Source organism: Lutra lutra, chromosome 1, assembly GCF_902655055.1.
Source record: "Lutra lutra chromosome 1, mLutLut1.2, whole genome shotgun sequence".
Lineage (NCBI taxonomy): Eukaryota > Metazoa > Chordata > Mammalia > Carnivora > Mustelidae > Lutra > Lutra lutra.
This window is the reverse complement of record NC_062278.1, coordinates 203083605-203110809: the sequence shown is the minus strand read 5'-3', so window position 1 is coordinate 203110809 and position 27205 is coordinate 203083605. Positions and strand designations below refer to the sequence as shown.

The window sequence follows — 27205 nt, the reverse complement described above, 5'->3', positions numbered from 1 at the left end:
TCTAGTCCATGAAGGCAATGTGTCTCTCCGTTTTTTAGGTATTCTTTTACTTCTTTCATTAATGTTTTATAGTTTCTGCATGCAGAGCTTGTACATTTTGTTAGGTTATATGCATTTCCTATTTTTTTGGTGCTGTTATAAATTACTCTGACTTTTAAATTTTATTTTTCAGTTGTTGCTAGAACATAGAAATATAATTGTTTTGTATTGTATTGTATTTGTATTGTAATATTATTTTCTGCACCCTTGCTAAACTATTACTTCCAGAAGGTTTTTGGAGATTCCTTGGAATTTTCTATTTAGATAATCCTATCACCTTCAAACAGAGACAGTTTTATTCCTTTCTGATCTGTATGTCCCTTCTTTTCATTCTTTTCCTTTCCTTTCCTTTTTTTTTTTTTTTTTTTAGAGAGAGAGTGTGTGTGCAAGTGAATTGGGGTGGGGGGCAGAGGAAGGGGAAGAGAAAATCTTAAGCAGGCTCCACACCCAGTGCAGAGTCCAAAGCAAGGCTCAATCTCACAACTCTGAGATCATCACCTGAGCCGAAATCAAGAATCAGACACTTAATTGAATGAGCCACCCAGGCACTCCTTGTTTGTTTTTTTTTTTTGTCTTACCTCATTGCACTATCTAGGACCTCTGGTCTGGTGTTAATAAGAGTGATGAAAGTGCACGTCCTTGCTTTCCTCTTAATCTTCAGGGAGAGCATTTGGTTTTCACAGTTAAGTATGAAGCTAGCTCTAAGTTTTTCATAGATGCTCTTTATCATGGGTAAACAGAGTTTGACATAATAATCCATTTTGGAGTGTGCAGTCCTAATGCCTTTATTTCTTTGGGAAATAATAACTTCAAACAAAAAAAGATCTGTTGCTTTTCTGTGTTGTCACAGCCTTTTAATTGTACAAAATTCACCAATGCCTGATGAGAGGACCTTTTACCAAGAAATGGATTGCATTGCAGAACTGTACCATGGGTCATCTGAGTCTGTTAAAAGAGGGGCTAGGCTGCATCCCCCCATTGCTACTATTGAATAAAGAAGGTTACCTTTGTGGAAGACTAACTTGGAACTCATTTGTCTCACACTTTAAGACTCAGCTGTTAAGTTCTGTTCTTTCCTCCATTAAGACTGCCATGGGGCACCTGAGTGGTTCAATTGGTTAAGAGTCTGACTCTTGATTTCAGCTCAGGTCATGATCTCAGGGTTGTGAGATTGAGCCCCATGTCACGCTCTGTGCTAGGCATGGAACCTGTTTAAGATTCTCTCTCCAGGGGCACCTGGGTGGTTCAGTAGGTTAAGTGTCTGCCTTAAGCTCAGGTCATGATCTCAGGTTCCTGGGATCGAGCTCCACATGAGGCTCCCTGCTCCGCAGAGGGTCTGCTTTTCCCTCTCCCTTTGCCCCTTCTCCTACTAGTGCTGTCCCCCACCTCAAAAAACTAAATAAAACCTTTAAAAAAAAGGGGGGGTTCTCTCTCTCCCTCTCCCTGTTCCCATCCCCCTTCCCCCAGAAAGAGTATTGTGAATAATTATCTAGCAAGCCATATAAACCTTGTTATCCCTGATTAGAAAAATCTTGCTGCTACCTCCCTATCAGGTATTCTTTGTTTTATTTATTTATTGATGATGATGATGATGATGATGATGATGATGATGACGATGATGTTATGTTAGTCACCATACAGTGTGTCATTAGTTTTTGATGTAGAGTTCCAAGATTCATTGTTTACATATAACACCCAGTGCTCCATGCAATACATGTCCTCCTTAATATCCATCACCGGGCCAACCCATCCTCCCATCCCCCTTCCCTCTAAAACTGTCAGCTTCTTTCTTGGAATCCACAATCTCTCATGATTCGTTTCCCCTCTGATCCCCCCCTTCATTTTTCCCTTCCTTCTCCTATTCTTTATGTTCCATAAGTAAGTGAAACCACATGATAATTGACTTTCTCTGCTTGACTTATTTCACTCAGCATAATCTCTTCTAGCCCCATCCATGTTGATACAAAAGTTGGGTATTCATTCTCTTTCTTTCTGATGGCTAGGTAATATTCCATTGTATATATGGACCCCATATTCTTTATCCATTTGTCTGTTGAAGGACATCTTGGCTCCTTCCACAGTTTGTATATTGTGAACATTCCTGCTATGAACATTGGGATGCACATGGTCCTTCTTTTCACTACATCTGTATCTTTGGGGTAAATTCCTAGTAGTGCAATTGCCCGCTCATAGGGTAGCTCTATTTTTAATTTTTTGAGAAATCCCCACACTGTTTTCCAAAGTGGCTGCACCAACTTGCATTCACATCAACAGTGTAAGAGGGCTCCCCTTTCTCCACAACTTCTCCAACATTTGTTATTTCTTGCCTTGTTAATTTTTGCCATTCTAAATGGTATAAGGTGGTATCTCAATGTGGTTTTGATTTGAATTTCCCTGATGGCTAATGGTGATGAACACTTTTTCTGTTCATTTTTCTGTTTCTGTTTTGTCTGTTAGCAATTTGTATATCTTCTTTAGAGAAGTGTCTGTTCATGTCTTCTGCCCATTTTTTGACGTGATAATCTGTTTTTTGGGTGTTGAGTTTGAGGAGTTCTTTATAGATCTTGGATATCAGCCCTTTGTAGTGTCACTTGCGAATATCTTCTCCCATTCCGTGGGTTGCCTCTTTGTTTGTTGACTGTTTCCTTTGCTGTGCAGAAGATTTTTATCTTGATGGGAGTCCCAAAAGTTCATTTGTACTTTTGTTTCCTTTGTCTTTGGAGGCATATTTTGAGAGAAGTTGATCTGGCTTATGTTCTCCTCCAGGATTTTGATGGATTTTGTTTCATGTTGAGGTCTTTCATCCATTTTGAGTTTATCTTTGTGTATGGTGTAAGAGAATGGTCGAGTTTCACTCTTCTGTATATAGCTGTCCAATTTTCCCAGCACCATTTATTGAAGAGACTGTCTCTTTTCCATTGGATATTTTTTCCTGCTTTCTCGAAGATTATTTGACCTTAGAGTTGAGAGTCCATGTCTGGGCTCTCTACCCTGTTCCATTGGTCTGTGTATCTGTTTTTGTGCCAGTACTATGCTGTCTTGGTGATCACAGCTTTGTAATATAGCTTGAAATCAGGCAACATGATGCCCCCAGCTTTGTTTTTCTTTTTCAACAGTTCCTTGGCAATTCAGCGTCTTTTCTGGTTCCATACAGATTTTAGGAATGTTTGCTCCAGAATTTTGAAAAATGCCCCTATCAGATATTTTTAAAAAGTAATCTACTCTTTGCACCCCCCCCTTCCACTTCGCACCCTCCTATCTGTCCAGTCTAGTATGTACCCACTTCTGTTGAAGCTGCTCTCTTCAAAATCACCCATCACCCTCTAATCACCAAAATTTAATGACTTTTTTGTCTTGATTCCAATTGTGCTTTCCACAGCTTTGGCCCTGTTAACTACTCCCCTACTTCTTCCTACCTACTAAAATTATTTCTTCTAATTATAAAAGTAGTAGTTATTTAATGTAGAAAAATTAAAATTATAATAAGCTATAATTTAAAAATCTAATCCATAACCTACCTAACTAGTAACTTGGGTGGGGGGCAACGTATGTCATTTTTAGACTTTTTTTTTCCATACATCAAAGTTTTTAAGTTAAAAGATGGAGTCATTGTGTATATTGCGGTTTTGAGGACCATTGTGTGTATTGATTTTGAATCTCCATTTTTAGTAGCGTGTTGTCACCCATCTATTCCTGCCAGTTCATGCTCCACAGTACCACACTGTCGGTTCGGAGGCCACAGACTCTTCATTGCATGCCTTAGACTGCTGTGGTTTTAGTCAGGCTCCTAGTTTTAGAAACAGGTTCATTCCAGATTTTTGTTGCTAATATTGCAAAAAATATATCCATTCCTAATTATTTGCTTAGATGAACTTTTCACCTAAAATTGCTGGATCAAAGAGCAAAAGCTTTCCTTAAGTTTTTACAACACCTCTTCTCTCAAAATGCTGCTGTCCACTGATGTGTTAGACTGCAGGCCACCCTCTCTGTGTGCGCTGTCCCAAGCACTGAGCGTGCTGAGATGAGTCAGCTGTTGTCCCTGCCTCCTCTTTGAGATGATGAGCTAGCTCTTGGGGGCCAGGGCTGTTTCTTGTGCTTTTACTCCTTAGAACCCATCGTGGTACCTGAGACATGCTAGATTCATGGAGATGAAAATCAAAACTAACATTCATGGAGTGCTCCCAAGAGCTAGCGCACAGGGATACCAAAGAGGACTGTTAACCTCTCTTACTGCTTTGTAAGCAAGAAAACATAGACTGAGAGAGGGAGCTATCTTGTTCTGAAGTAGGCAGCTGGTTGTCACAGGACAGATGTTTGTTGAATGAATGAGTAACAAGGTGTCACTTGTCACTTTAGGAATATTGGTTCCATAGGATAAAGGTAACTCTGCAAACCTGAAATTGTCAGTATTACCAATTATGATACGATATATTTTCAGAACTTAGCATTTCATATTTGACTTAAAGACATTGGTTTTGCATACATGGATCTTCAGCATTCCCGTATTTTGGATTTCTCAGTTTCTCCTAATAACTTCTTCCTTTATCACTACTGAAGAGAGTGATGAAGTCATGTCCCCAGAGCCTTCCATCACCAGCTCCTTTGCCTAACACAGAAGTTCTAACATTTGAATAGGTATCAGAACTACCTGGAGAGCTTGTTTGAAACAGGTTACTTCTCTCCTTCCCAAGTTTCTGATCCATTGAGAGCCTGAGAATTTGTATCCAATTTTTTTAAGATTTATTTATTTATTTGAGAGAAAGAGGATGGACTCACGCAAGTGGGGGGAGGGGCAGAGGGAAGGAGAGAATCTTAAGCAGGCTCATCACTCAGCAGGGCTCAATCTCATGACCTTGAGATCATGACCTGAGCCGAAATCAAGAGTTGGACATGTAACCAGCTGAGTCACCCAGGTGCTCCAAGAATGTGCATTTCTAGTGACATCCCTGATGACCGATACTGCTGGCCCAGGGACCCATTTTGAGAACTCCAGGGAACTGCTGCACCCATGTGTGCACTGTTGTACTCACTGCTGCTCCAGGTCCCCTCCCCAGCTTTGCCGCATTCTGGAAAATACAATCTACGTGTATCTGCATGTGTGAAAAGAGATCCCTTGTTATAAACAGACTCTTCTTACACCAGGAGGCGTGTGGCTAGCTGATTGCCCCAGTAAGACAAGATAAGATCTAAACTGAGAATAAGAGACCTTGGCCTCTGGGCTTGGCTCTTCCTGACTTTACAGGACCCCAGGCAAGTCCCTGCTGAAGCCTCTTCTCCACACAGAGAAAAACAGATGACATGGATCCCTAAGGACCCTTGGTCTCAGATTTTCTCTTTTCTCTGAAATGCATATTCAAGCAGCTGACTCATCAGGCCAAATATAGATGAATGACAGTGTCCATCACGGCCACAGAACAGACCACTATAAAGAGGACCATATTTATGCATCCATTCTCATTTTCTGCTGAAGGGATTTCAGAAGCCATAATTGCCTTCAATGAATTTCCTAATCCAATTATTTTTTTTATTATTTCATTGCCTTCGGACTCATTGGTCCTATGCAAAATGAGAAAATGCTTCTGTTACAGCTCATCACTAAAAGCAGCCATGCCGTTTTTGTTTACGTGAAGTATCTGTATAAATACCAAATACCACATTTTTTATAGACTAATTAGGGGTTTAAAAGATATTTATCTCACATCACTTACAACTAATTTCTCACCTCAGAGTAAATCCCGGGAAGCTTATTAGAAAAGTGGCCGAGCACTGCTGAATTCCTTGCAGATCAGTGGGTGGGAACAAGTACCGTCTTACCCCTTACAGTTTAGGAATTCAATAACAAATGCAAGGGCCCCAGTGATGAGGCAGTGGCAGAGGCAGCAGCCCCAAAGGCTTTAGGTCCTATGAGGATGACAGTGGAGCATTTTACCCTGAAGGAGAATCTGAAGGAAAGACTCCTACTCAACTCAGAATCCTGTCATCATTACAGTAAGGACTAGCCCAGCAGCAGGCTTCTTTTGTGACTGGCTGACTAGAGAGTAAAGTTCTAACCAAATGTAATTTACTCACACAATTTCTTTTGAATGAGCTTTTTTTAAGAAAAAAGGGAAAAAATTGGCAAAGGCCTCTTCTGGATTCAAAATACTTTTCTTTCCAAGGAATCCTTGCTTTTTGTCCCTAGACCGGGAAAAGAGTATCTAAGGTGTATAAATTCCAAATTTTATTTAAGCCACTGGAGTGAGAGGCCTTCCTAATCCTAATCAGGGGAGTCAGGGGGGCTTCTTGGTGCCGTAGATGAGATCCTGCCTTCCCTAGGATTTATCTGTTACAAGGAAAAAAATCAGGAAACAGTTCCGCATCATCCTCACATATGGCAGGAGCTGAATTTCCCGTCCTTCCTCTGAGGTCAGCTCAGGTTTACGAAGTCTCTGCTTCCCTCTAGGTGGAGGCCGAGCTGATTGACAAGCTGGACAGCATGGTGTCAGAAGGGAAAGGCGATGAGAGCTACAGGGAGCTCTTCGGCCTGCTGTAAGCTGTTTCAGCCCCTGGTACCCCACGCTGGGGGAGGGGGTGAAGTGGGCTGATGAAGGGTAGGGGTGCAACCCACGCTGGTGGGCAGGCTTCAGAGGGTGGGTATCAGGAGAGACCTGGGTCATTCCTAGTCAACAAGAAGATGGCCTTATGTCAGTAAGTTTGCTCAGGGATTGCCATAGTTGACTAAAAAGGTAGAGACAGGTGATAACTCTGAGCTCTTCGATTTGCTGATAGGAAAAGGGAAATCATGTGTCTTCGTAGCATGCACTGTATCCTGGGCAAACAACCCATGGGGACTCAGTGAGGGCTCAGTGCTGGCATTTCTAAGAGGAAAAAAGTTAATCCCTGGTTTGTAAGATGGTTCAGTCAGCTTGGGAAAAACACTGCTGTGGGTATTGTGACTTTAACAAGCTGTACCCCCACTCTCCAGGCCAGTTTCCCTGTTTGTAAAACCGGGCAGTTGTGCTGAATGATGTCAGGGATTCTCCCAGGTCCACCATTCATAGCTTCTGTCTTGAACTGATGTAGGCCAAGAGACCTTACAGGACTTGCCACAGGGCTAAGTCCAAAGAGGGACTCAAGGATGCCATGGTCCTCCTAGATAAATAGTGATGGTGGACACTTTACCTTCCTAAAAAACAAAATCTTAAGACTCTTACAGGTAGAGAGTCCCTTCCCATCTTACTCATTATTTCCAGCTTTAATACTTTTCTTTGTTTCAATGCCATTTTGAAGATAAGCCTGTAACATATTTTTCCAATAATAATACTGTACATTTACTTAGAACTTTACAGTATACAAAATGTATACTGTATACACACCTATGAAGTGGGCAGGGCAGAAGTCAGCTTGATGAATAGAGTTGATAAAACTGAGCTCAGGAAGTGTTAGCCTGCCCTCAGTCAAATGATCAGTGAGAAGCAGGTCTGTGGGGGAAAGACCCAGATCTTCCAGTTTCAAAAGGGGGTGATCTTTCGGCTATAAATCCTGCCCACTTTGTTCCTTGATGAGTCATATGATAAAAATATGAATTTGTTTGAAAGGTAAATAATTCTTATCTATGAAAATGAATCCATACTTTAGTATTGTTCTTTTAGCTGAAGATGTTTCTATTTATGGAAATAATACAGAGAAATCTCTTCCGAAGTCACTAACAGTTGATTTTACTGCAAAGCAAAAAGCACACAAATAACTTGCAGTTACTAATTACTTGACCAAATAGGGTTTCATAAACTCTTCTAAATCATGTCTGAGGGCTGAAAGCTGCAGAGGACCATGGAAGAGCATTTCCCAATTTGTGTTTTGGGGAAGATGCTGGGGAAGAAAATAAGCGGATCATGGGCTAATCAGTTCAGAGAAGATTCAATTAAAATTGAACGGGCTTCTGTACTGTAGGACTTCTCAAAGCCTACCAAACAAAGAAAGTTGTGAAATCTCTCCAACAGGAGTGTGGCCGGCATTTCACGGGCTTGTTTGCTCACAGAATACCTTTCTCAGCCCTCCAGGACAGCAGAGCTCTATAGAATAGTGTGGGAAATCCTGACACAGTGGCTTCATCCACACAGCTCAGAGCCCAGAGCAATGGTGCTGCCCTCACTCTCTAGTAACATGGGTCACATGGGAAACCCTCACTTTCCCAGAGTCTCAGCTCAGGCCATGCACTGTGTGGGGAAGACCATCACCATCATGGAAGCATGAATGGCAGCCAGGCTGGGCCTCTAGCTGGGCCTACCATTCCAGTTAACTTTCACTACTTGCAGGGAATGAGGGACAGTGTGGAAAGGAATCAGGGGTGAGACCTGGACCTGGGCTTATTACTGGAGCAAGCAGAGTGTCCAGGTCATCATCCCCTAGGAGAGATCTGTGAGAAGGCAGAGAAGCCAGAGGCTGCCCTGAGGTACCAGCAGGGGCTGGCAAATGAGAAAAGGACCTGGGCATTTAGCTCTTGGCTTTGGTACGTTTCACACAGAAGCGTCCCCTGACAGTGGAGATGACCAGGTCTAGCTCCTGGACTCGCTTACTGCCCTTCATACTGGACTGTCCAGACTAGCTGGAACATTTTTCTTGGTTTACATAGAAAGGTTAGTCTGTATGTTCGCTGAGGATGCCTCTCGAGCAGTGATAGAAGTAGATGACCAACTGCAAGACCATCCTCAGGGGGCTCTCACTCAGCTGCTGTTTCAGAACAAACCTCACAGCATACACCTAAAGGGCTGGGGCTTCAAAACCCTTTCCTCAGTTCATTAGCACCCTTAGGAACTTACACAGGAAAATGGAAAATATGCTCATCTGTTCCTGCCAGTTCAGTAATCACCTTGTCTTTGCTTTCTGCTGCATGGAGTAGAACCCAGCTGTTTGGGCCCTACCCCAGGTAAGACTGCAGTGTGGTAAGTCTGCCGTCTCCAGATCCATCGCAGGCCCCACGGGCTCTGGGACCTCACTCTGGTGCCCAGGAAAAGCTCATGAATTGTACATTGTGTTTGTTTCCTCTACTTCCTACCAATAGCCTGCTGGAGAAGGTCGAACAGGAAACATGGCGTGAAACCGGCATTTCCTTTGTGACCTCAGTCACCCGCCTCATGGAACGCCTTCTTGACTACAGGTATCTTCTCAGACACCGACCTACCTGACCTCTTCTCTGATCAGGATGCTCTCCTCAGCAAGGACATCCCCAACTATAAAATTAAGACCATGTGGCCTTCAGTGGGAGGACTGCTCTGGGTTTTGAGTGCCATCACCAGTCATGAGGAATCTACTGATGGCCAAGGAGAGAAAGGGAAAGAGCCCTCTCCCAAGGGTGGGCCAGGGCTTCCTGGGATTCCCTAATATGTGCTCCCAGGGGATAGTCCAGGGACATGCTGGCATCTGGCTTTCCATCCAGAAAAATCAAGGCTCAGAGAAATGGCCACAGCAGAACAATGCAGGAAACAGGGTCCTTTGTGCAGATGTTCCTGAGAGCCATATGGCAGATGGGCAGCGAGATGTCACCTAGTGCAGAAGTGGGACCTTGTAGGACTTCCAGTTGTTTTTTTAGCAGGGACTGGGGACCCTATTTCTCCATACCTCTATTCTTTGCCTAAAGTCTGCTTATTTCTGTCCCTTGGTCCTGGCCATAAGTAGATTAGAGGAAGCAGATGTGAGCTCAGAGATCTTTATGCTGTGTTCAGTCTGAGAGTTCCTGTAAAATTTGTTTTTACATGAAGTCTTGCCTTCTGTCATATCATGGCTTTTGAATTACTCCAAAAGTGGCAGTGAAGCCCCTGTTACAGGCTTATTCTCTCAGCAGAGTTCATGTGGTGGCTAGAGGAAGGTGATAGGGAATGAGGAAGAATGACAGAGTAAACCCATCACCAAACAATAGTTGTCTCCTCTGTGCTACAAGATGTGCAAACACAAAAGGAGAGTACTTGCAACCAGTGTATCAAGAAATTAGGGAGTTTAGCCCACCTCCAGCTGCTGCTGAATAGAGGGTACTGCTATGCCAAGACTTCTGCTTTGCAGAAGACTCAGGTGTCCATCCTGTGCACTAGCTGGGCTTGGAAAAGGAATTCCTGAGAAATGGGCTCACTTCTTAAGCATCTCCTTTTCCTGTAGCACAACTGTGCCTTATGAGGTCACAAGTGGCCTTTTGGGGACCTCTTTTAGAATAGTGAACCCCCTTGCTCATGCCACATCCTCAGCCTTTTCTGTACCTGCCGTCAGACAGGGAAGGGTGGACAAAATTCTGTAAACTCCCCCTCACTGAAACATTTACTAAAAGTCAGCTCTATTCTGCAGCCTGCTAGAAAGAGCCAAAATTAATTTCCTAGCCTAGTTCTAGCTGTCTGTTTGATTTTTTTTTTTTAAGATTTCATCCATTTCCCTGACAGAGAGAGACCATAAGCAGACAGAGAGGCAGGCAGAGAGAAAGGAGGAAGCAGGCTCCCCGCCAAGCAGAGAGCCCGATGCAGGGCTTGATGCGGGGCTCGATCCCAGCACCCCGAGACCACGACCCGAGCCGAAGGCAGCGGCCCAACCCACTGAGCCACCCAGGCGCCCCTTGTCTGTTTGATTTTTGTACCTACCTTGTACAAACAATTCAGACTCATGGCCAAAACCAATTTCATTCTCTTCCATTTCTTGTCTCAAGAATGGTTCCTAAAAAAACAAAGTTCATATTCTTTCATGTGGTGTCAAACCCCTTCCTAAACTGGCCTTTGCCCACTTATTCAGCCCTGTCCCCTGACAGTCCCCACTAGCCATGTGCATACCCTAACCCCCTAGTGTTGTTCTTTGTTAACACAAAAGGAGACACCACAATCCTTATGATGGCTCTTATCTGTTAAAAATATACCACATGCTCTGTGCTTTACAAACACTGTCTCTGATCCCATATGCAGCCCTGAAGGATTTATCCTTGTTTTCATCAGTGAAGAAACACCATTGGTAGGAAATGCCATTACTGGGATCTGAACCCACATCTGACTCAAGAGCCATGCCCTCTCCCCTCACCCATGTTGTCCGCACTCACATCTTTCCCTTCTTTCTTCTCTATGTGCTGTCTTCTCCCAGGAGTGCCCTTTCTACCAAGTCCCATCAAGGAGGCTTTCCCAGATAGGAGCTCACCTGGATCTTTGCACATACTTCTTCCAAAGCATCCAAAGCCCCTTGGATGATGATCATTTGTCACCTTTCTGACTCATTCAGTTGAAGAGAGTGACTTCCTGAGGACAGGGACCTTGTCCTTATCTCCCCGGTACCCTGCATGGAGTTTTGATGGTCCTCAGGCAGGTGTATAGTACATACTGGTTGACTAGAAGACCATGAAGGAACCAAGAAAGTCTCTTCAACCCCAGTGCAGTTTAGTTCATCAAAGACCTACTAAGAAAATAGTTGTTGACAGTTAAATATGTATACATTGATTACACAATTAATTAATAGTTTATACTCCAGAATGACTCACCCTAGAGTGTGAGTCTCCATTTTAGCATGAACCTCCTCTGGGCACCTCTTCCGTGTTTGTGCTAATGTCTCCATCTTCTGTGAGAACAGTACTCTGTGTCAGATACAGAGGTGCTCACTGGTGGCTTTGGTATTTCCCAGGCAAGGAAGCAGAGCCCCTGGGGTTGCAGGTGGGGGGAGTGGTTCTTAGTGCCCTGGAACATGCAGGGACAGAGCTAGAGTTGCCAAGCCCTTGCGGATTTAATTGGAGCGCGCTATCTAGAAGAGAAATGGGCAGTTATGGAGCCTTCCAGTCCCGCCCCGCCCTGGGGCCTCCTGGGCCCTGGTCTTGCTCTGCATGAGCACCATGCTCCCACCCACGTGTTTCAGAAGCCTGTTTAGGAGAGTCTTCCCTATTCCTCCTCCAGAGAAAGTGCAGGAGAGCAACGACCGCACCCAAGTCAGAGGCTTTAAAACGTGTCCTCTCTGCGGAGTAGCCACAGGGAAGTGATACAAAACCACACAGAAGAGAAGAGTCGGTTGTTAGCAGTGCATGGGAGAGGCAGTCATAGTGCACAAAGGTGGGTGGGGAATGCCCCTGCTATCAACGGGTTGAGGCCAATGCTTTTTTGTTTAATTGACTTGACAGTAAGGTTCTAGTTATGGCCAAACAGAAGGTGATACCTAGTAAGTGTTTCAGATGCTTTCTAGAAAAAAAAACAACCATTTAATGCCAAAGTAGCTGGTTGAGATGTCACTGCCCTCTCTGGGGCCAACTTATTGGAGAGACAGATGCCTCCTGCCACTTTGAGTGTTGCTTGTAACAAGTTGGCCATCTGGCCCTCCTCTTGAAAAGTCACAGCAGTTTCCTGTCCCTGGTAGCTCCAAAAGACAGGCTCTGCAGTGGCCTGTGCAGGAACCCCATGTCCAGCTACAAATGAACCAAATTCCCATGCCTGAGAGGGAACCCAAAAGGAGGACCTTGGTTTCAAATCCCACATTGTTGCCTGCTCTGATAGTAGCCCTCCACAGAAGGAAGGACATTTGACTTTGTGGAATACCATGATTGCTGTGTAGACCGTTCAGTATTCCTTTCTTTCAAAGTCATCCCTCTGGGAGCTGGATTGCATCTGGGAAGATGGGGATAACTGAGTTTGTCCAACAATCACCCAGAAGTTCAGGGAATTTTGATGGTCCTCAGGCAGGTGTATAGTACATACTGATTGACTAGAAGACCATGAAGGAACCAAGAAAGTCTCTTCAACCCCAGTGCAGTTTAGTTCATCAAGGACCTACTAAGAAAATAGTTGTTGACAGTTAAATATGTATACATTGGACTAGGACTCCTGACTCCCAGCTATGAGGTTTCCCCCTAGGCTGCATGCCTGTCAGTGGAGCAAAGCCAAGATGCTCTCTCCCCCAACATCTTAGTGCTCCACAAACCCACCTATGCCCAGCTGCCTGAGGAGCTGCATCTACACACCAGAGCAGCGTGGGGTGCCACAGAACAGAGCGCAACAGGCAGATGGGACTCTGACTGGCTGTGCATACAGGAGGCTTCTTGCCGGATTCACCAATCTGGTTCTCCTTCTCCTCTGTCTCCTTGTGCCAAGCCTCTGCTCCTTCCAGAGGAGCTTGGTTTTGACCTCTCCCTCTCCCCTCTCTCCCTAGGGGAGGAGCGCCATCCTCAGTGTTCCTGTTGTGTCTCACAGGCCAGCCCTGACCCCTCCTCCATCCAACCCTGCCCGGCTCAGTCTAGCATGAACGCAGCCCATCCCTGGCTGAAGCTACCCTCACGCCAGAAAGAAACGTCAAACATGTGTTTCTTTTTAGTGCACAGGAAGGACAGCATAGGGAGAAAAGTCAGTGAGGCGGCTACTATGATGACCACGCCATGATCACTGTAGCCAAGAGTCCTGAGGCTAGGCCCTTGGAGCGCAGCATCTTGGCTTCTGTTGAACACTGTCCTACAAAGGGAGCTTTCCCTGTCAGGAAAGCTCTGTGCCTCTCCTTCTGAGGACTTGGGGATTTAACATTCTACTTTACCGATACCCTCTTCTGTGCTGAGGATACTGGTTGGTGCTGCTTTATGCCCTAATGTACTATCTGGTCTCTACACCCTGCCACCAGAATGAGGGGTTCAGTTGAACAGAGACCTCTGAGCCCTGAAAGTGGGTCCAAAGCTCAAGGGGAATTCCCTGTACAGTCCCCATCTGTGGAAGCATTTTCTGTTGGAGAGCATCCTAATTTCGTGTCTAGTCATGCTAATGCCTCCGTGACCCTGGAGTCCTATGCATTGTCTCAGAGGCAGCACTTCGTGTCATGGGACATTTATTTGTGTTCTCCCATCCAGGGACTGCATGAAAGGAGAGGAAACAGAAAATAAGAAGATCGGCTGTACTGTTAACCTGATGGTGAGAGGACATGGGCCCTTCCTCCTATCTGCCCAGTGGAATCTGTCCTACGGTGTGATGGGCTTGGCCCTTCTACAGTGGCTGTAAGCCTAAGGGTTTGAGGCAGGATATCAGCTCTGTCACTAGTGTCTTGGAGGTCTGCAACTCCTCAGTCACATTCCCACTTGGGAAAGGAACGACATGAGCTTCTCTTTGGACAGAACTCCACACTGGCCTCTTGGCAAGGTCCAGTCAACCCTGACATACCCTACATCCCAGTCTGCCTTGGCCCTCGTCCCCTTACTCGCCACTTAAGACTCCCCCAGGTCTGCCACTGGCTGTACCACACCTGGGGAGCACGTGTGTCTTCTAGCTGATTCTTTCTCTCTGGTGCCAGGGCCTCCATGGCCTGCCCTCCTTCTCCCGTCCAGCGCACCCAGGGCTTTGGCCAGCCTCCTGGAGCTCAGGTATGGCTGCTACAGGGGGAAGCCTCTCTCATCTTAATGTGTATTTCCTTCTCTCTTATAGAATTTTTACAAATCTGAGATCAACAAAGAAGAGATGTATATCCGCTACATCCACAAGCTCTGTGACATGCACTTACAGGCTGAAAACTACACGGGTGCGTGGCAGGGGGCCAGATGTGCCTTCCCCTGAGGACAGACAGGACAGGAATGCACAGCAGGCAGGAGAAGGCTCTGAGCTGGTTCCTGCCAGATCTTAGCAGAGTGGTGGGGCCTGGGCTGCGCCCTCACCTGGCTCCTTTCCCTCAGCAACTTTGTAAAATGTGGTGGAGAGAGAGCAGGCAGAAATTCCTCCATGGCAACACGCCTGTCCTCTGCTGTGTGAGGCCGCTCTGCTCTCTCTGTGCCTCCAGTCCACCAACTCTGAGGCCTCAAGGGTAACCTCCAAATTCTGACGTGCTAGGTTCAGGCATCCTGAACTCAGTGTCACTCTCCATGAGCACAGCCTTCCTGAAGACCTCCACGGCCAGAGCTAAGTGAGGCCACAACACAGAAATAGCCACCTAACCCTGGGCCTTCCAGAGCTCATCAGCAGAACTGCCTCGCACCCTAGGCTCTCCCTCCTGCAGCTGCACAGAGCAGCCACACTTCGAGCTCCCAATGGAGAGCATGCCGAGTGCGGAGAGCGTCCACCTGGCTTCCTGACAGGCCAGATGGGGGTGCTTTCACTGTGTGTACAATTTAATCCACACTAAGGCCTGTGCTTTTCTTTTTCCTTTCTTTTCTTTTTTTTTTTTTTTTTTCTTTTGCGGGAGATGGGCAGAGGAGGAAAGAGAAGGAGAATCTTAAGCAGACTCCCCACCGAGCACAGAGCCCAACACAGGTCTCAATCTCATGACCCTGAGATCATTACCTGAGCCAAAATCAAGGGTTAGATGCTTAACTGAGCCACCCGGGCGCCCAAAGGCCTTTTCTTTTCTTTTTTTTTTTTTTTAAAGATTTTATTTATTTATTTGACAGAGAGAGATCACAAGTAAACAGAGAGGCAGGCAGAGAGAGAGAGAGAGAGGGAAGCAGGCTTCCTGCTGAGCAGAGAGCCCGATGCGGGACTCGATCCCAGGACCCTGAGATCATGACCTGAGCCGAAGGCAGCGGCTTAACCCACTGAGCCACACAGGCGCCCCCAAAGGCCTTTTCTAATGGAACAAATTGAATAGCATGTCAACCTGCCTGTCACACCATTTACTGAGCACTATGCTGAGTCAGGAGAGCATATGCGTGCACGGGGCTCCTGCCTGATCACCGTGTGTCATAGTTCCCCCCAGATAGCCACCTTCCTCAATGTGGTGACCAGCCACCACACCCTACCTCTCGAGCCGCAGGACTTGAATTTGTGTGACAAACCAGGAAATTCAAGCTATTCTTGTCCATAAACATGACTAGAATTAGCTGGATCTGCAGAAACTCAGAATCCTCCCTCCTCGTCTCAAGATGTAAGAGATCATTTGCTATAGATGCCACCTTTCCTGACCACACAGGTTGGCAGGAATTAAAATCTGAAATGACTGGGCTGAACCTGCCATTCTCAGTGTCTGCTTCCACCCATGATTCCAGCAACCCTCTGAGAAAGGGGTGAAGTCATAGACTTTGATAAATTTCATGTACTGTAGAGGCTTTTACTAACTCCTTGAGGACTGGGCCATGACTAAGAGGCCAGGTCGGGATCTGGACAGAGAAAGGGTGCTAAGCTGTGTCTCTGGTGGCCTCAGGAGTAACATCTGAAAGGATATAGTCAGAAAGAAGAAGATTTCTCCTGGTTTCCTAAGTTTCAGAGGAAGGCCTCTAGTGTGTCAGAGTCTTGTCCCCAGAAAGAAAGGACTCCTCACCCCAATCCAGTAAGGAGGCCTGTGCATCCCTGGGCAGGAAGGTCCAGTGGCCAGAGCACAGGCAGAGAGGCAATGACAAGGAGCCTGGAGAGTGGCTGCAGGCAGGTGTATCTGGCTAAAACTGGAAGTGGGTTCTGGACTAGTTGGAGATGAGATTCTTCACAGTCATGGGGAGCAGACTTGAGTAGGGCCTTGAAGGCCAGGCAGAAGCTAGAACTACCTACCTTGCCAGTAGGAGATGCCCACTGAAAATGAATAAATAGAACAGGAATAAGTGGTGGTTGTAATTCAGTGTGATACATGCCTTAGAATTGAGGGAACCATAGTATTTTGGTGTTATTGTTTGTTTTTTTAAGATTTTATTTATTTATTTGACAGAGAAAGAGAGCAATCACAAGTAGGCGGGAGAGGGAGCAGGCTCCCCACTGAGCAGAGACCTTGACACAGGGCTCAATCCCAGGACCCCAAGATCATGACCTGAGCCAAAGGCAGAGGCTTAACCCCCTGAGCCACCCAGGCGTCCTGGTGGTGTTGTTTGATATAAGCTTCTCCAACAGTTACACATATAGGGTAAGGTGCCACTGGTCCTCGGGCCTGGGTCCAGCAAAGCTTTGGCTCCTCCAGGAATAGAGCTTTCAGCTACAGGCCCATCACAGTTACCACCACTTACACTCCTCTCTGGTCCTTTTAGAAACAGTGGAGATGAGGGCCATGCTAAGATCAGAAAATGGTTCTGGAGCCACTGGGGCTAGCTTGGAGGGGTTGCTGAGAGAAACCTGGGTCAGTGCCCACCCACAAAAGCCAGTCTGAGAAGGCTGGAGAGGAAGCTGTAGTCAGTTGACTGAAAAGGAACCCAAGAACTGTCTGACACGTCAGCATCTCCCAAAGCAAGGCAGCCTGTACACAAACTCAGGTAACCAGGCCGTGCTTTACCTGGAGCCCAACGTCACTGAGCAACTGTGGGAGGAAGGTGCCTGCCAGGATCTTAGGCCCCTTAATGCTATGGGCAGCCCCTCTATGTCACCTTTGGTATCCAGTGTCCCTGACCTGGGCTGCCCATGGCCTGCCCTCGCATCGTACTTAGCCTCATCCACTGGCACCAGGCTACTCCCAGGCCCCTGAGAAGAAGCCCCTGGACCTCCATGTTGCCTGTCCCCACAGAGGCTGCATTCACTCTGCTCCTCTACTGTGAGCTGCTACAGTGGGAGGAACGGCCGCTGCGGGAATTTCTGCACTACCTGTCACAGACCGAGTGGCAGCGGAAAGAGGGACTGTGCCGCAAGATCATCCACTACTTCAACAAAGGCAAGGTAGGGTCATTAGCCAAGCCTTTCAGCTCTTCGGCTTCCACTGTGTTGCTTCCACCGTCTCAACACTGACGGGCCAGGCAGAGGCTACAGGGGGCATGAGGGGCAGTAAGCTCATGGACGCCCATGTGTGTGTTAGCTTTGGAGGCAGCATGAATTTTCTCTGGGGAAAAAACAAATATATATATATATGTAACAGTTTAATTCTGTGGCTTGGAAGCCAATTCCAGGTTGAAGGTGTGAGAGACAACCCCACTGAGCAGCTTGGCACATGCTAACGCTCCTACCGCAGGGGCTTCTGGGCCCCTACTGACACGTATTAGATTTACTTCAAGAACTGATGTTGTTTTCCTATTCTGCTGTAGAAAATATGAGTTGTAACAATGAGTGGATTTTAACCTTGGTCAAAGGCGGCCTGTCCTTCTTCTCAGTGGTGGCACATCTTATCTTGGATTTCCCTCCCTCACAGCACAGACTGGACTGTCTCACTGGTGTTCTTCCCCATCAAGCTCAAATCTGTGGGACTGAGGCACTGTCAGCATTGGTTTTAGCCTCCTGGGGACTCCCCTGCCATCCTGCTCCCAACCCCCAGAGGGCTCCTCGTGGGGCCCTCTGACTGCCTACAGTAGGCTGTGGCCCACATACTGCAAAGGCTGGTTGGGTGGCTTGTTGATGCTGTTTGCTCATTATTCAGCTTTGAGTATGCTTAAAAAGCTGAATTTTTTCTAATTTTTATTTATTTTTTTAATTTCTTTTCAGTGTTTCAGAATTCATTGTTTATGTACCACACCCAGTGCTCTATGCAATCCGTGCCCTCCATAATAGCCACCACCAGGCTCACCCAACTTCCCACCCCCTGCCCCTCCAAAACCCTCAGATTGTTTTTCAGAGTCCACAGTCTCTCATAGTTAATCTCCCCCTCCAATTTCCCCCAACTCCCTTCTCCTCTCCATCTCCCCATGTCCTCCGTGTTATTCCTTATGCTCCACAAATAAGCAAAACCATATGATAATTGACTCTCTCTGCTTGACTTATTTCACTCAGCATAATCTCTTCCAGTCCCATCCATGTTGATACAAAAGTTGGGTATTCATCCTTTCTGATGGAGGCATAATACTCCATAGTATATGGACTATATGGCATAGTAGTCCATAGTATATGGACTACATCCTCCTTATCCATTCTTAAAAAGCTGAATTTGAATCACTCCAGGAACTGTCATGGCTGAACCCCTGACTTGCATGGAAATTAAGTTTTTTTAAGGAGTTTTTTCATCTTTAAAAAGAAAGATCTAAACATTAATGACTTTCATCCATAAATCAGAAAACATTGGCCAGTTTTATATAACATAGGAGAAATCTTTGTCAAAAGAATTCACCCAGGTAGGAAGCTTTCCAAACCCTCATGAGCTCTCAGCCTAGTCCAGTAAGGAGGCCCATGCTCAGTGCTTGAGCATGGGCCTCCTTGCTCGTGACTGAGCAAGGAGGTGATGCGACTGAGCCCCAGTGCCATCCAGAAGCCTCATCTCCTTGCCTGTCCAGGGCAAGGATGCAGAGCTCCACACCAGCACACTTTCAGGCCTGCCCTTCTGGCACTCAGCCCACCTGAAGCTGCCATCCACCCACACGCACAGCAAGCCTGGCCAGCTCGGAGGGGGCAGCGTGAGCGCTTTGTTTTGTTTTTTAAGATTTTATCTATTTGAGAGAGAGCAAGAAAGAGAGAGCATGAACAGGGTGAGGGGCAGGGGGACAAGCAGACTCTCCGTTGAGCAGGGAGCCTGACGCAGGGCCCAATCCCAGGACTCCGGGATCATGACCTGAGCCAAAAGCGGATGCTTAACCCTTTGAGCCACCCAGGTGCCCGGTGCATGAGTACCTTTAGTGTAGTTGTTCTCTTTTCTTTCCTTGGGCACAGAGGATGGAGTGGCAAGTTAACCCAATCTGATGGAGCTTACCAGCAGGACAATAGTTCCCGTCTTCACTCCATACTACACTAGTGTTTGGAAAAGGAGGTTTACAGCCTAGTATAGACAAGAGAATCAAAATGCAAAACCTGCCCAAGTATTGTAGATGAGCAGGACGGGGGAAGGACCAGAGGCTCTGGAGGCCACCTTCTTGAGGCTCTCCCACTTCTTCTGGCAATCCTGTTTTTTGCTGTGAGTTGCTGGGGGAATAGGTTCTGTGCTGAGTGCAGACCCCTGAGTGAGCCCTTTCATAAGATCATCCTCAAAGAGGTATTTATCAGATTCATTCTCTTGGTTTCATACAGAAGACCCAACTTCTGTGTTTCTCTTCCTCGGTACAGAAACCAGTGGATAGAACCAGTGTTAGAACCAGTGGAAAAGGCTAACCAGTTCTTGAAAGCCTTCAGGTTTGGGTTTTTTTTTTATTATTATTATTGAACTCAAAAAAGCAAAACCTGGCTGTTGCAGAAGAAGTGTTCTTGTAGGGTTCTTGGTGCCAGGAGAAAAGCTACCTTGGCAGCAGGAAGAAGGCAGAAAAGAAGACTCTGGGGAAGGACAGGTAAAGGGATTCTGGTCCTCAGCACTGCCAGCACACTCTGCCTCACAAGGCAGGCTCTCTGCTTTTCTTACACACACACCAACCTCTGTCATCTGCCTGGTACAAACATCCCAACATTCTGTGGTCTCATGTGCATTTCATGAGCACCCAGAAGGATAGAGACAGAAGTTCAAATCCTAGTCATAGTCTAACCCAGGGCCATTCTCACCAGTGGTGAGGTGGTTAGCCTAGAAATCTGCCTCAGGCTGGACTGGGCTCCAGTCCACAGAGGATCAGCATTCCCAGATCAGACCAGGAAAGGAGCACTCAAAGGGCTTGGCAGAGTGGGAGTTGAAAGAAGGATGGAGAGGTATGAAGATGGGAACTGGTCTTCCACCACAGGGCAGAGGGAGCAAACAGGAAGGGCAGCTGGACAAAGGTCTCGGACCCTTGCTTATCTGAAAAACAGACCATCAGGACTAGAGCAGCCTTCTCCGTGGAGTTGGGCTTGGGCTCTCCTGACGTAGGGTTACTGTTGCCTGTGCTCCTCTGAAGGAATGATGAATCTGATGCTTCTAATAGGCTGTGTGTAAACAGAATTACAAAGACTGTCTGGAGTCCCGGGCCTGCACCTGCCTTCCCAGTTTGATTAGAATGAGCCCTGAGTCAGTGTAACTTCCATACCATCCCTGTCAGAGGGAACACAAAGATGTGTCATAGCACACATCTGCCAGAGCTGGTGGAAATAATTGGATTTCAGACATTGGTAGGAGTTTTAGAGTTGGCTTTGCCTCCTGCCCGAAGGAAGGAGACCAGAGAAAAGCTATAGCGGGGGTGTGGTGTACCTGCAGCATGTTCCTTACCTGTGTTGAGAGGCAGACCCACCAGGTTCCGGCACAGTCCCTGAAGGCTGACAGAATGTCTTCAAACTCTTGGTCCTAGCTCGCTCTAAAGATAACTAAGGGATAGGTGGGAGGAGAGTTTAGAGCAGAAGGGCAGATTACACAAAGTAGGGCAGAAATGCCAGCAAGGCAGATGAGCATTGATCCCAGGTGGGGAGAAGACCTGTTTTACTGGGAGCTGCTGTCAGCAGACGGAGTGCCTTTAGTCCCACATGGGGCCCTCTTCACCCAAATGAGCAGTTCCCCACAGGATGCTCATGGCAAGTTGGCCAGAGATCTGTGCACAGCTCAGCTGCTTAGCCAGCCCCCATGGAGAGGCCTGCCAGGCAGACCCTGCAGTGGGTCCTTGGCTGAGACCTGCCCAAGTGACGCTCAGAGCCAGAAAGAGGGCTGACACTTCCCGCTTGAAAGATGCATTGTGGGGGTGTAAGAGGTTTCCTAGCCCACTAAGGTAGAAGCATCATATTAACTCAGGGATCCAGAGTCAATTTCAAAATTCCCTGTGAGGGGCACCTGGCTCAGTCATTAAGTATCTGCCTTCGGCTCAGGTCATGATCCCAGGGTCCTGGGATTGAGCCCCACATCAGCTCCCTGCTTGGCAGGGAGCCTACTTCCCCTCTCTCTGCCTGCCTCTCTGCCTACTTTTGATCTGTCAATTTTTTTTTAAAAAAGTCATTGTTTCCACCCAAGTTTCCATTGACAGATGAATGGATAAAGACGAGGTGGTATATAGATATATAATGGAACACTACTCAGCCATCAAAAAGAATGAAATCTTGCCATTTGCAACAACATGGATGGAGCTAAAGGGTATCATGCTAAGCGAAATAAATCAGTCAGAGAAAGACAAGTACCTTGTGATTTCACTTGTATGTAGAATTTAAGAAACAAAACAAATGATTAAAGGGAAGAAGAGAGGGGCGCCTGGGTGGCTCAGTGGGTTAAGCCGCTGCCTTCGGCTCAGGTCATGATCTCAGGGTCCTGGGATCGAGTCCCACATCAGGCTCTCTGCTCAGCAAGAAGCCTGCTTCCCTCTCTCTCTCTCTCTGCCTGCCTCTCCGTCTACTTGATCTCTCTCTGAAAAAAAAAGAAAAAAAAAAAAAAGGGAAGAAAAGAGACAAGCCAAGAAACAGACGCTGGTGCACATTCCTGGCACCAGTTTCAGAGTATGAATGACAGGTGCCAGAGGGGAGGGGGCTGGGGGAAGGGGTGAAATATGGGATGGAGTTGAAGGAGGGCACTAGTTCTGATGAGCACTGGGTGTTGTGTGGGAGGGCTGAATCACCATATTGTATGCCAGAATCTAATGTTACACTGTATGTTAACTAACTGGGATTTAAATAAAAGCTTAAAAAATAACAAAAATCATTATTACCTTCATGAACTTACTAAGTACATCTTTATAGAGTACCTGCTCGTGCCTGGCAGTGCTCTAGTTTCTGAGGATAAAGTAAATAAACAGGGTTCCTGCCTTCATGTAGTTTATCATCCAATCGAGACTAATACAACAAAAAAGTAAATACTTTTTTAAGATAACTGGAGAGTAATGAAACAGAGAAGGGGTCAGGAAGTTCCCATCCTTAATGAGGTAGTCAGAAAAAGGCCTCTTTTTCTTTTTTGAGGAGAAACCTGAAAGCTACGCCTTGAGCTAGAAAGGCACAGCACCTCGTGTTGTCCACAGACTCATCCTGAGTGGATGTTCTTTGTGACAGATGAGCTGCAGGGGGTCTTCAGTTGTGCCTTCTGATGTGTTCCATGTGAGCTGGGGCTGTTCTGAGGAGGCCTGAGGTGCTGACGCCTTATCTTTCTTTCTGACGCAGAGCTGGGAGTTCGGGATCCCATTGTGCAGGGAGCTGGCGTGTCAGTACGAGAGCCTCTACGATTATCAGAGCCTCAGCTGGATTCGGGTGAGCTTTGCCCCTTCCCCAGCCCAACCCTGACTGGAGGTGCGAGCACTTTCCTGGCACCAGTTTCGGAGTGAACATTCACTACAGGCCTAGCCCTTGTTTCAGTGCTGTGGACAGTACAGGAGAAGCAGAGGCCATGGTTCCTGCCCTCAAGACCCTTGGCAGTCTGACTGGGGAACTAAAAAAATGATATGATCCAGACCCCGAGAGCCACTGGTGCTCAAGAAAGAGAGAAGCACATATGCAGGATAAGATGGCAGGTCCAAGGAGGAGGTAGCAGCTCAACTTCATGAAGAAACCTTTCATGAAATATTTTGTTCAGGAAAATTTTGTAAGATCTGAAAACTTTATAAGATCTTTGCATGCTTTGGCTTGTGGTCACTTTCAAGCACCTTGTTCTTACTCCCTTCTTTGATACAAAATACTCAAAAATTAATTGAAATGTCCCATAGACTTCGAAGGTCTCCACCAAATTTTCTTGGTTGCTGGTGCTGGGTTCTGAGTCATAGTAGCTGCAGACTACATTAGCAAAGAGAAGTCAGAAGTCTCCCCTCCTCTTCCACCCAGTCAGTGTGGCAATGTTCCCTGCCATGTTTCCTCCTCCACGTGGGGATTTGGGTGTATGTAATAGATGTGGTTATCTAGAAGTAGCTAACTGACTGGTCTTTGAAGGCCCTTGCTCCGCAGCAAGCCGGCTTGATTGAGTGCATTAGAGCTGTCTTCCCAGTCAAAATTCAGTGAGTTTTTCTGAATGTGAAGCCAGGACAGCCCATACGAAGAAACGTACTGACCTTAGTAATGCTAGATATCATGGATATTACTTCAACTTTTAAAGTTTAAGATCTCTTAAATTGGAACAATACCAATGATGCTGGCAACTGAGACTTTCTGTGACTATTAGCCTCTTTAGTTAGATGATGAACAAGAGCAACACAGTTGGACTGATGGAAAATGGTGCTGAGAATAGCTATTAGCCAACTATAACTAGCACTAGCCAAAAGTCACTTGGTATAGTATCAACCAAAACCAGAGATCTATAGGGGTGGGAGGAGTCCATGCTCAGCATGTGCCCCTGAAAGACCAAAAACCAAGAATCCTGGATCTGTGTGGGGTTGCGTCCACCTGCTGCGTAGGAAGGCTTCCCCTTCCATCAGGCAGCAACCTGGGGAGAGGCTGATCATGGCCAGGGGCTCACTTCTACACAGTCTGTGTTACCATGTTCTGTTTCCAAAAGATGGTATCTACTGGGGCCTGGGAGAACTTGCTTGGGACACCACTAGCAGTCAGGCCAACCTGAAGGCAACTGCCTTTCTCATTCACAGAAAATGGAAGCCAGCTACTATGACAACATCATGGAGCAGCAACGCCTGGAGCCTGAGTTCTTTCGGGTTGGCTTCTATGGCAGGAAGTTTCCTTTCTTCCTTCGGGTGAGTCCATTCAGGTAGTCACAAGAACTTATATCATATTCTACACATAATTCCTTTATAACCTGTTTTTTTTTTTACTTTTTTACCTATTCTACTGAATACTACTTTTTGAAGGACTAACTAGACAACAAAAGGCATTTGGCTTTATTTGACTGGACTGACTGCCAACTTTAGACTTTGTTTGACTCTGCTGTGCTATTTTGTAGCTGTCTGCAATACATGAGGGTGATTTTCTTACCAATCCAAATTCCTGCAGGAAACGACCAGGGTCTGAGAATGTCCCATAGGTATGTCTAGAAACCTTCCAACTTCAAGTTCCACTGTCTGGAATCCTCCATTGTGATTATTCTCAACCAGATAGGACACCGGTACAGCCCTGACCTCAACCGTAGGCTGACTTCGTGAGGTTTGTCATGGAAGATGTTGGCTCTTCCCGCTGGCTGCCCTGGAGGCTCTGCAGCCAGGGTGGAGAATATGTGGATTTGAAAGAGATTTGTGGGAGCTGCCAAATAGGATCTGGCTATGGAAAACCTTTTCTAGGCCTCCAGTTCCCTGGCCCAGGATAGTGACAGCGATTTCTCCCCATCGCTTCCTGGAAAGCTAAGTTGGGATACCAACAAAGCAGAAGGAATGACTGAGCACAGATGTGCAGACCTACCAGCTGAATAACTGTGATTCTCTTCTTTATTTCACAAAAGCCAAAGGCTCCAGGAGAAGTCAGCCTGGGCTTGTGGGCTGTAGCCCAGAGGGCTTCACTGTGCCAGGGGACCTCAGTGAAGCTGTGCTGATGAAAGGGCCTTGGGCCGTGGTTGAGACATAAGACTGGCTCTGACTGTCCCCAGTTCCAGTGTATCACTAAAGTTCCGTGTCTCTAAGTCTCAACAAGCAGCTGCGAACATTCATAGAATCTCTTTGATGTGTTTGGGATCCTGTCTTAGCAGAAAAATTGCTTTAGCCAGTGAGCAATGATGAGCTTGATATCACATCACAGGTCAGTTGGCCTTAATGACTCCTTAAAAAAAAAATTTTTTTTTTAAAGCCAGTCTGCTAGCAACAGAGTCCAGGCTAACCACATTTCAGATGTAAGGCAGGTCAACCTGCACATTTCCTAGGCAGTAACCATTCTATGCTAAAAAGAAAATTGACTTCTATAGAAACAAGTAATCCTGACAGGGATAGCAAGCCCACTCTGCCTAATTGTGATCCTCAGGAAGGCTCCGGTTCCATTCCACAGTAGCATTTCTAGAAACAGAATGTGAAAGAGGAAAGGGTCTCCTCAGGAGGGTGGACTTGCTCACTACCTAGGGACAATTACCTCAAGCATTTCAGAAGTGGCATCTTTGTTGTCCCCACCAGCATAGATCATGCAAAAGCCATGGACGTGGAGGTCAGCAGAAGGGAAAGATGGAATCACACAAGAATCAGAAACCAGAAGCATCTCTAGAAAGTCCTTGAACAAACTAATGGTTCTGGCCTTGTGACTTTCTTCTTTCTCATTTTGTCTGCAAATGCTGCTTTATTGTCATTGTATTTTCTTTGTTTTGCCCCAAAATTTCTATATCAGAAACCAGATTTTACTCTAAAACATCATTATTTTGGATATTATAGAATCAGGCCCTGGTATGTCCCATTTCTGTCCCTGCCAAACAAGAAGTCTCCGTGACGGTTTGCCCTGGCTTCCACCCCACATGCTCATGTCACAGGGCATCTCAGCGTCTTAGGAAACTCCACAATTTCTGGCAAGTAGGACTTAGTGTGGGACCCGCCTCTGGCCCTCCAAACAATGCTTGCAAACAATGGTCTGAATGTTCAAATGGGGTTTCAGTGGTGCCAGTAATGGAGGAAAAATAACAGTGGGTGTTAGGAAATGTCAACCATCAGTGCGTCCTCATCTCCACACAAGGCACCATTCCTAGGGGCTGTGTTTCATGCATACAGATCTGCCTTGCTGAGCCACATGCTGCCTTCCCTTCCCTCAGCTGCTCAGTTCAGCTTTGGCAAATGGAGTGAGTCCCAGTGGAAGTAGGAAGTGTTTGTCTTATAGATGGCAAGAACCAAGAACAAAGCAGTGGCAGCCAGATCTGTCTCACGTGAGGATGCTGGGGCTTTCACACAAGCAAGCTAGAAACTGACAACCAGCCTCAAGGTCAACACTGTGTGCCTTCTTCCTGCTGGGTCTCCCCCAGAAAGCTAGGCTAGTCCCCCACATTCCTTGAACACATAGGCCATCTATTACTTTAGCTCTGTCAGCTTGGTTTCTCTGGACCATCTGCCTCCCTCGCTTCACAAATGTGATTATCTACTAATCTGCACAGAGACAGGAAAACATCCAGCCCTCCCTTCTTGCAGGAATTTCTGTTTCTCTTCATTTGACCCACAAACAGCTACTGGTGAGGATTGTACATTTGCGAGTTGATATGAAAAAGACCAATTCTTTATAATTATCTTTTTTGTCAGTTCTGCTTCTCAAGCTAGGGACTTAGAAGTGTCTCTTGTCCTCTGACTTGGTCTGCCCACTGGAGAGGCCAGCCTGCTCCTTCCGACCTTGACTTCCCTTCTGATATTGTTTCTCATTCAGATCCATCCAGACATGTGACCAAGCCTTAGCTGAGTTCTCCCATAGTAAAAAGAGAAGTGGAAGGGGGGCAGAAATTCTTTCCCAGAAAAAATCTAAGGTCCTCCAAAGCCTGGTCTGTGATCATCCCTGTGCCGGTGGGTGTCCAGCTGGCCCCCTGGACCTCTCTGTCTCTCTTCCTCTGAAGACACATGGGGGGGCACGGGGGGGGGGGGGGGGGGAACAGGCAGAGGGCAGGGCTGCCAGTGCAACTCCTTCACGAGAAGTTGCGGCTGGCTAAGAGCCTAGCCCCACACCCTGGTGGTGATGCTGCTTTGTCAGAGTGGCCCTCGTGAGGCAGGCAGGCAGGC

At 46.6% G+C, this 27205-nt stretch overlaps 1 protein-coding gene across 4 annotated transcripts in view; it reads left to right on the top strand.

The window, feature by feature from the left end:
• DOCK3 (dedicator of cytokinesis 3) overlaps positions 1-27205 on the top strand; it is a 564947-nt gene that overhangs the window by 515965 nt on the left and 21777 nt on the right. For 3 of the 4 annotated variants that reach the window (XM_047693058.1, XM_047693067.1, XM_047693073.1), the window contains 8 exons: positions 6482-6567; positions 8918-8944; positions 9080-9175; positions 13847-13907; positions 14415-14508; positions 17398-17546; positions 22767-22853; positions 24176-24280. In XM_047693058.1, the coding sequence (XP_047549014.1) occupies positions 6482-6567; positions 8918-8944; positions 9080-9175; positions 13847-13907; positions 14415-14508; positions 17398-17546; positions 22767-22853; positions 24176-24280 (705 nt within the window). The remainder of the gene's footprint in view (positions 1-6481; positions 6568-8917; positions 8945-9079; positions 9176-13846; positions 13908-14414; positions 14509-17397; positions 17547-22766; positions 22854-24175; positions 24281-27205) is intronic. The other variant, XM_047693084.1, reaches the window with a different exon arrangement.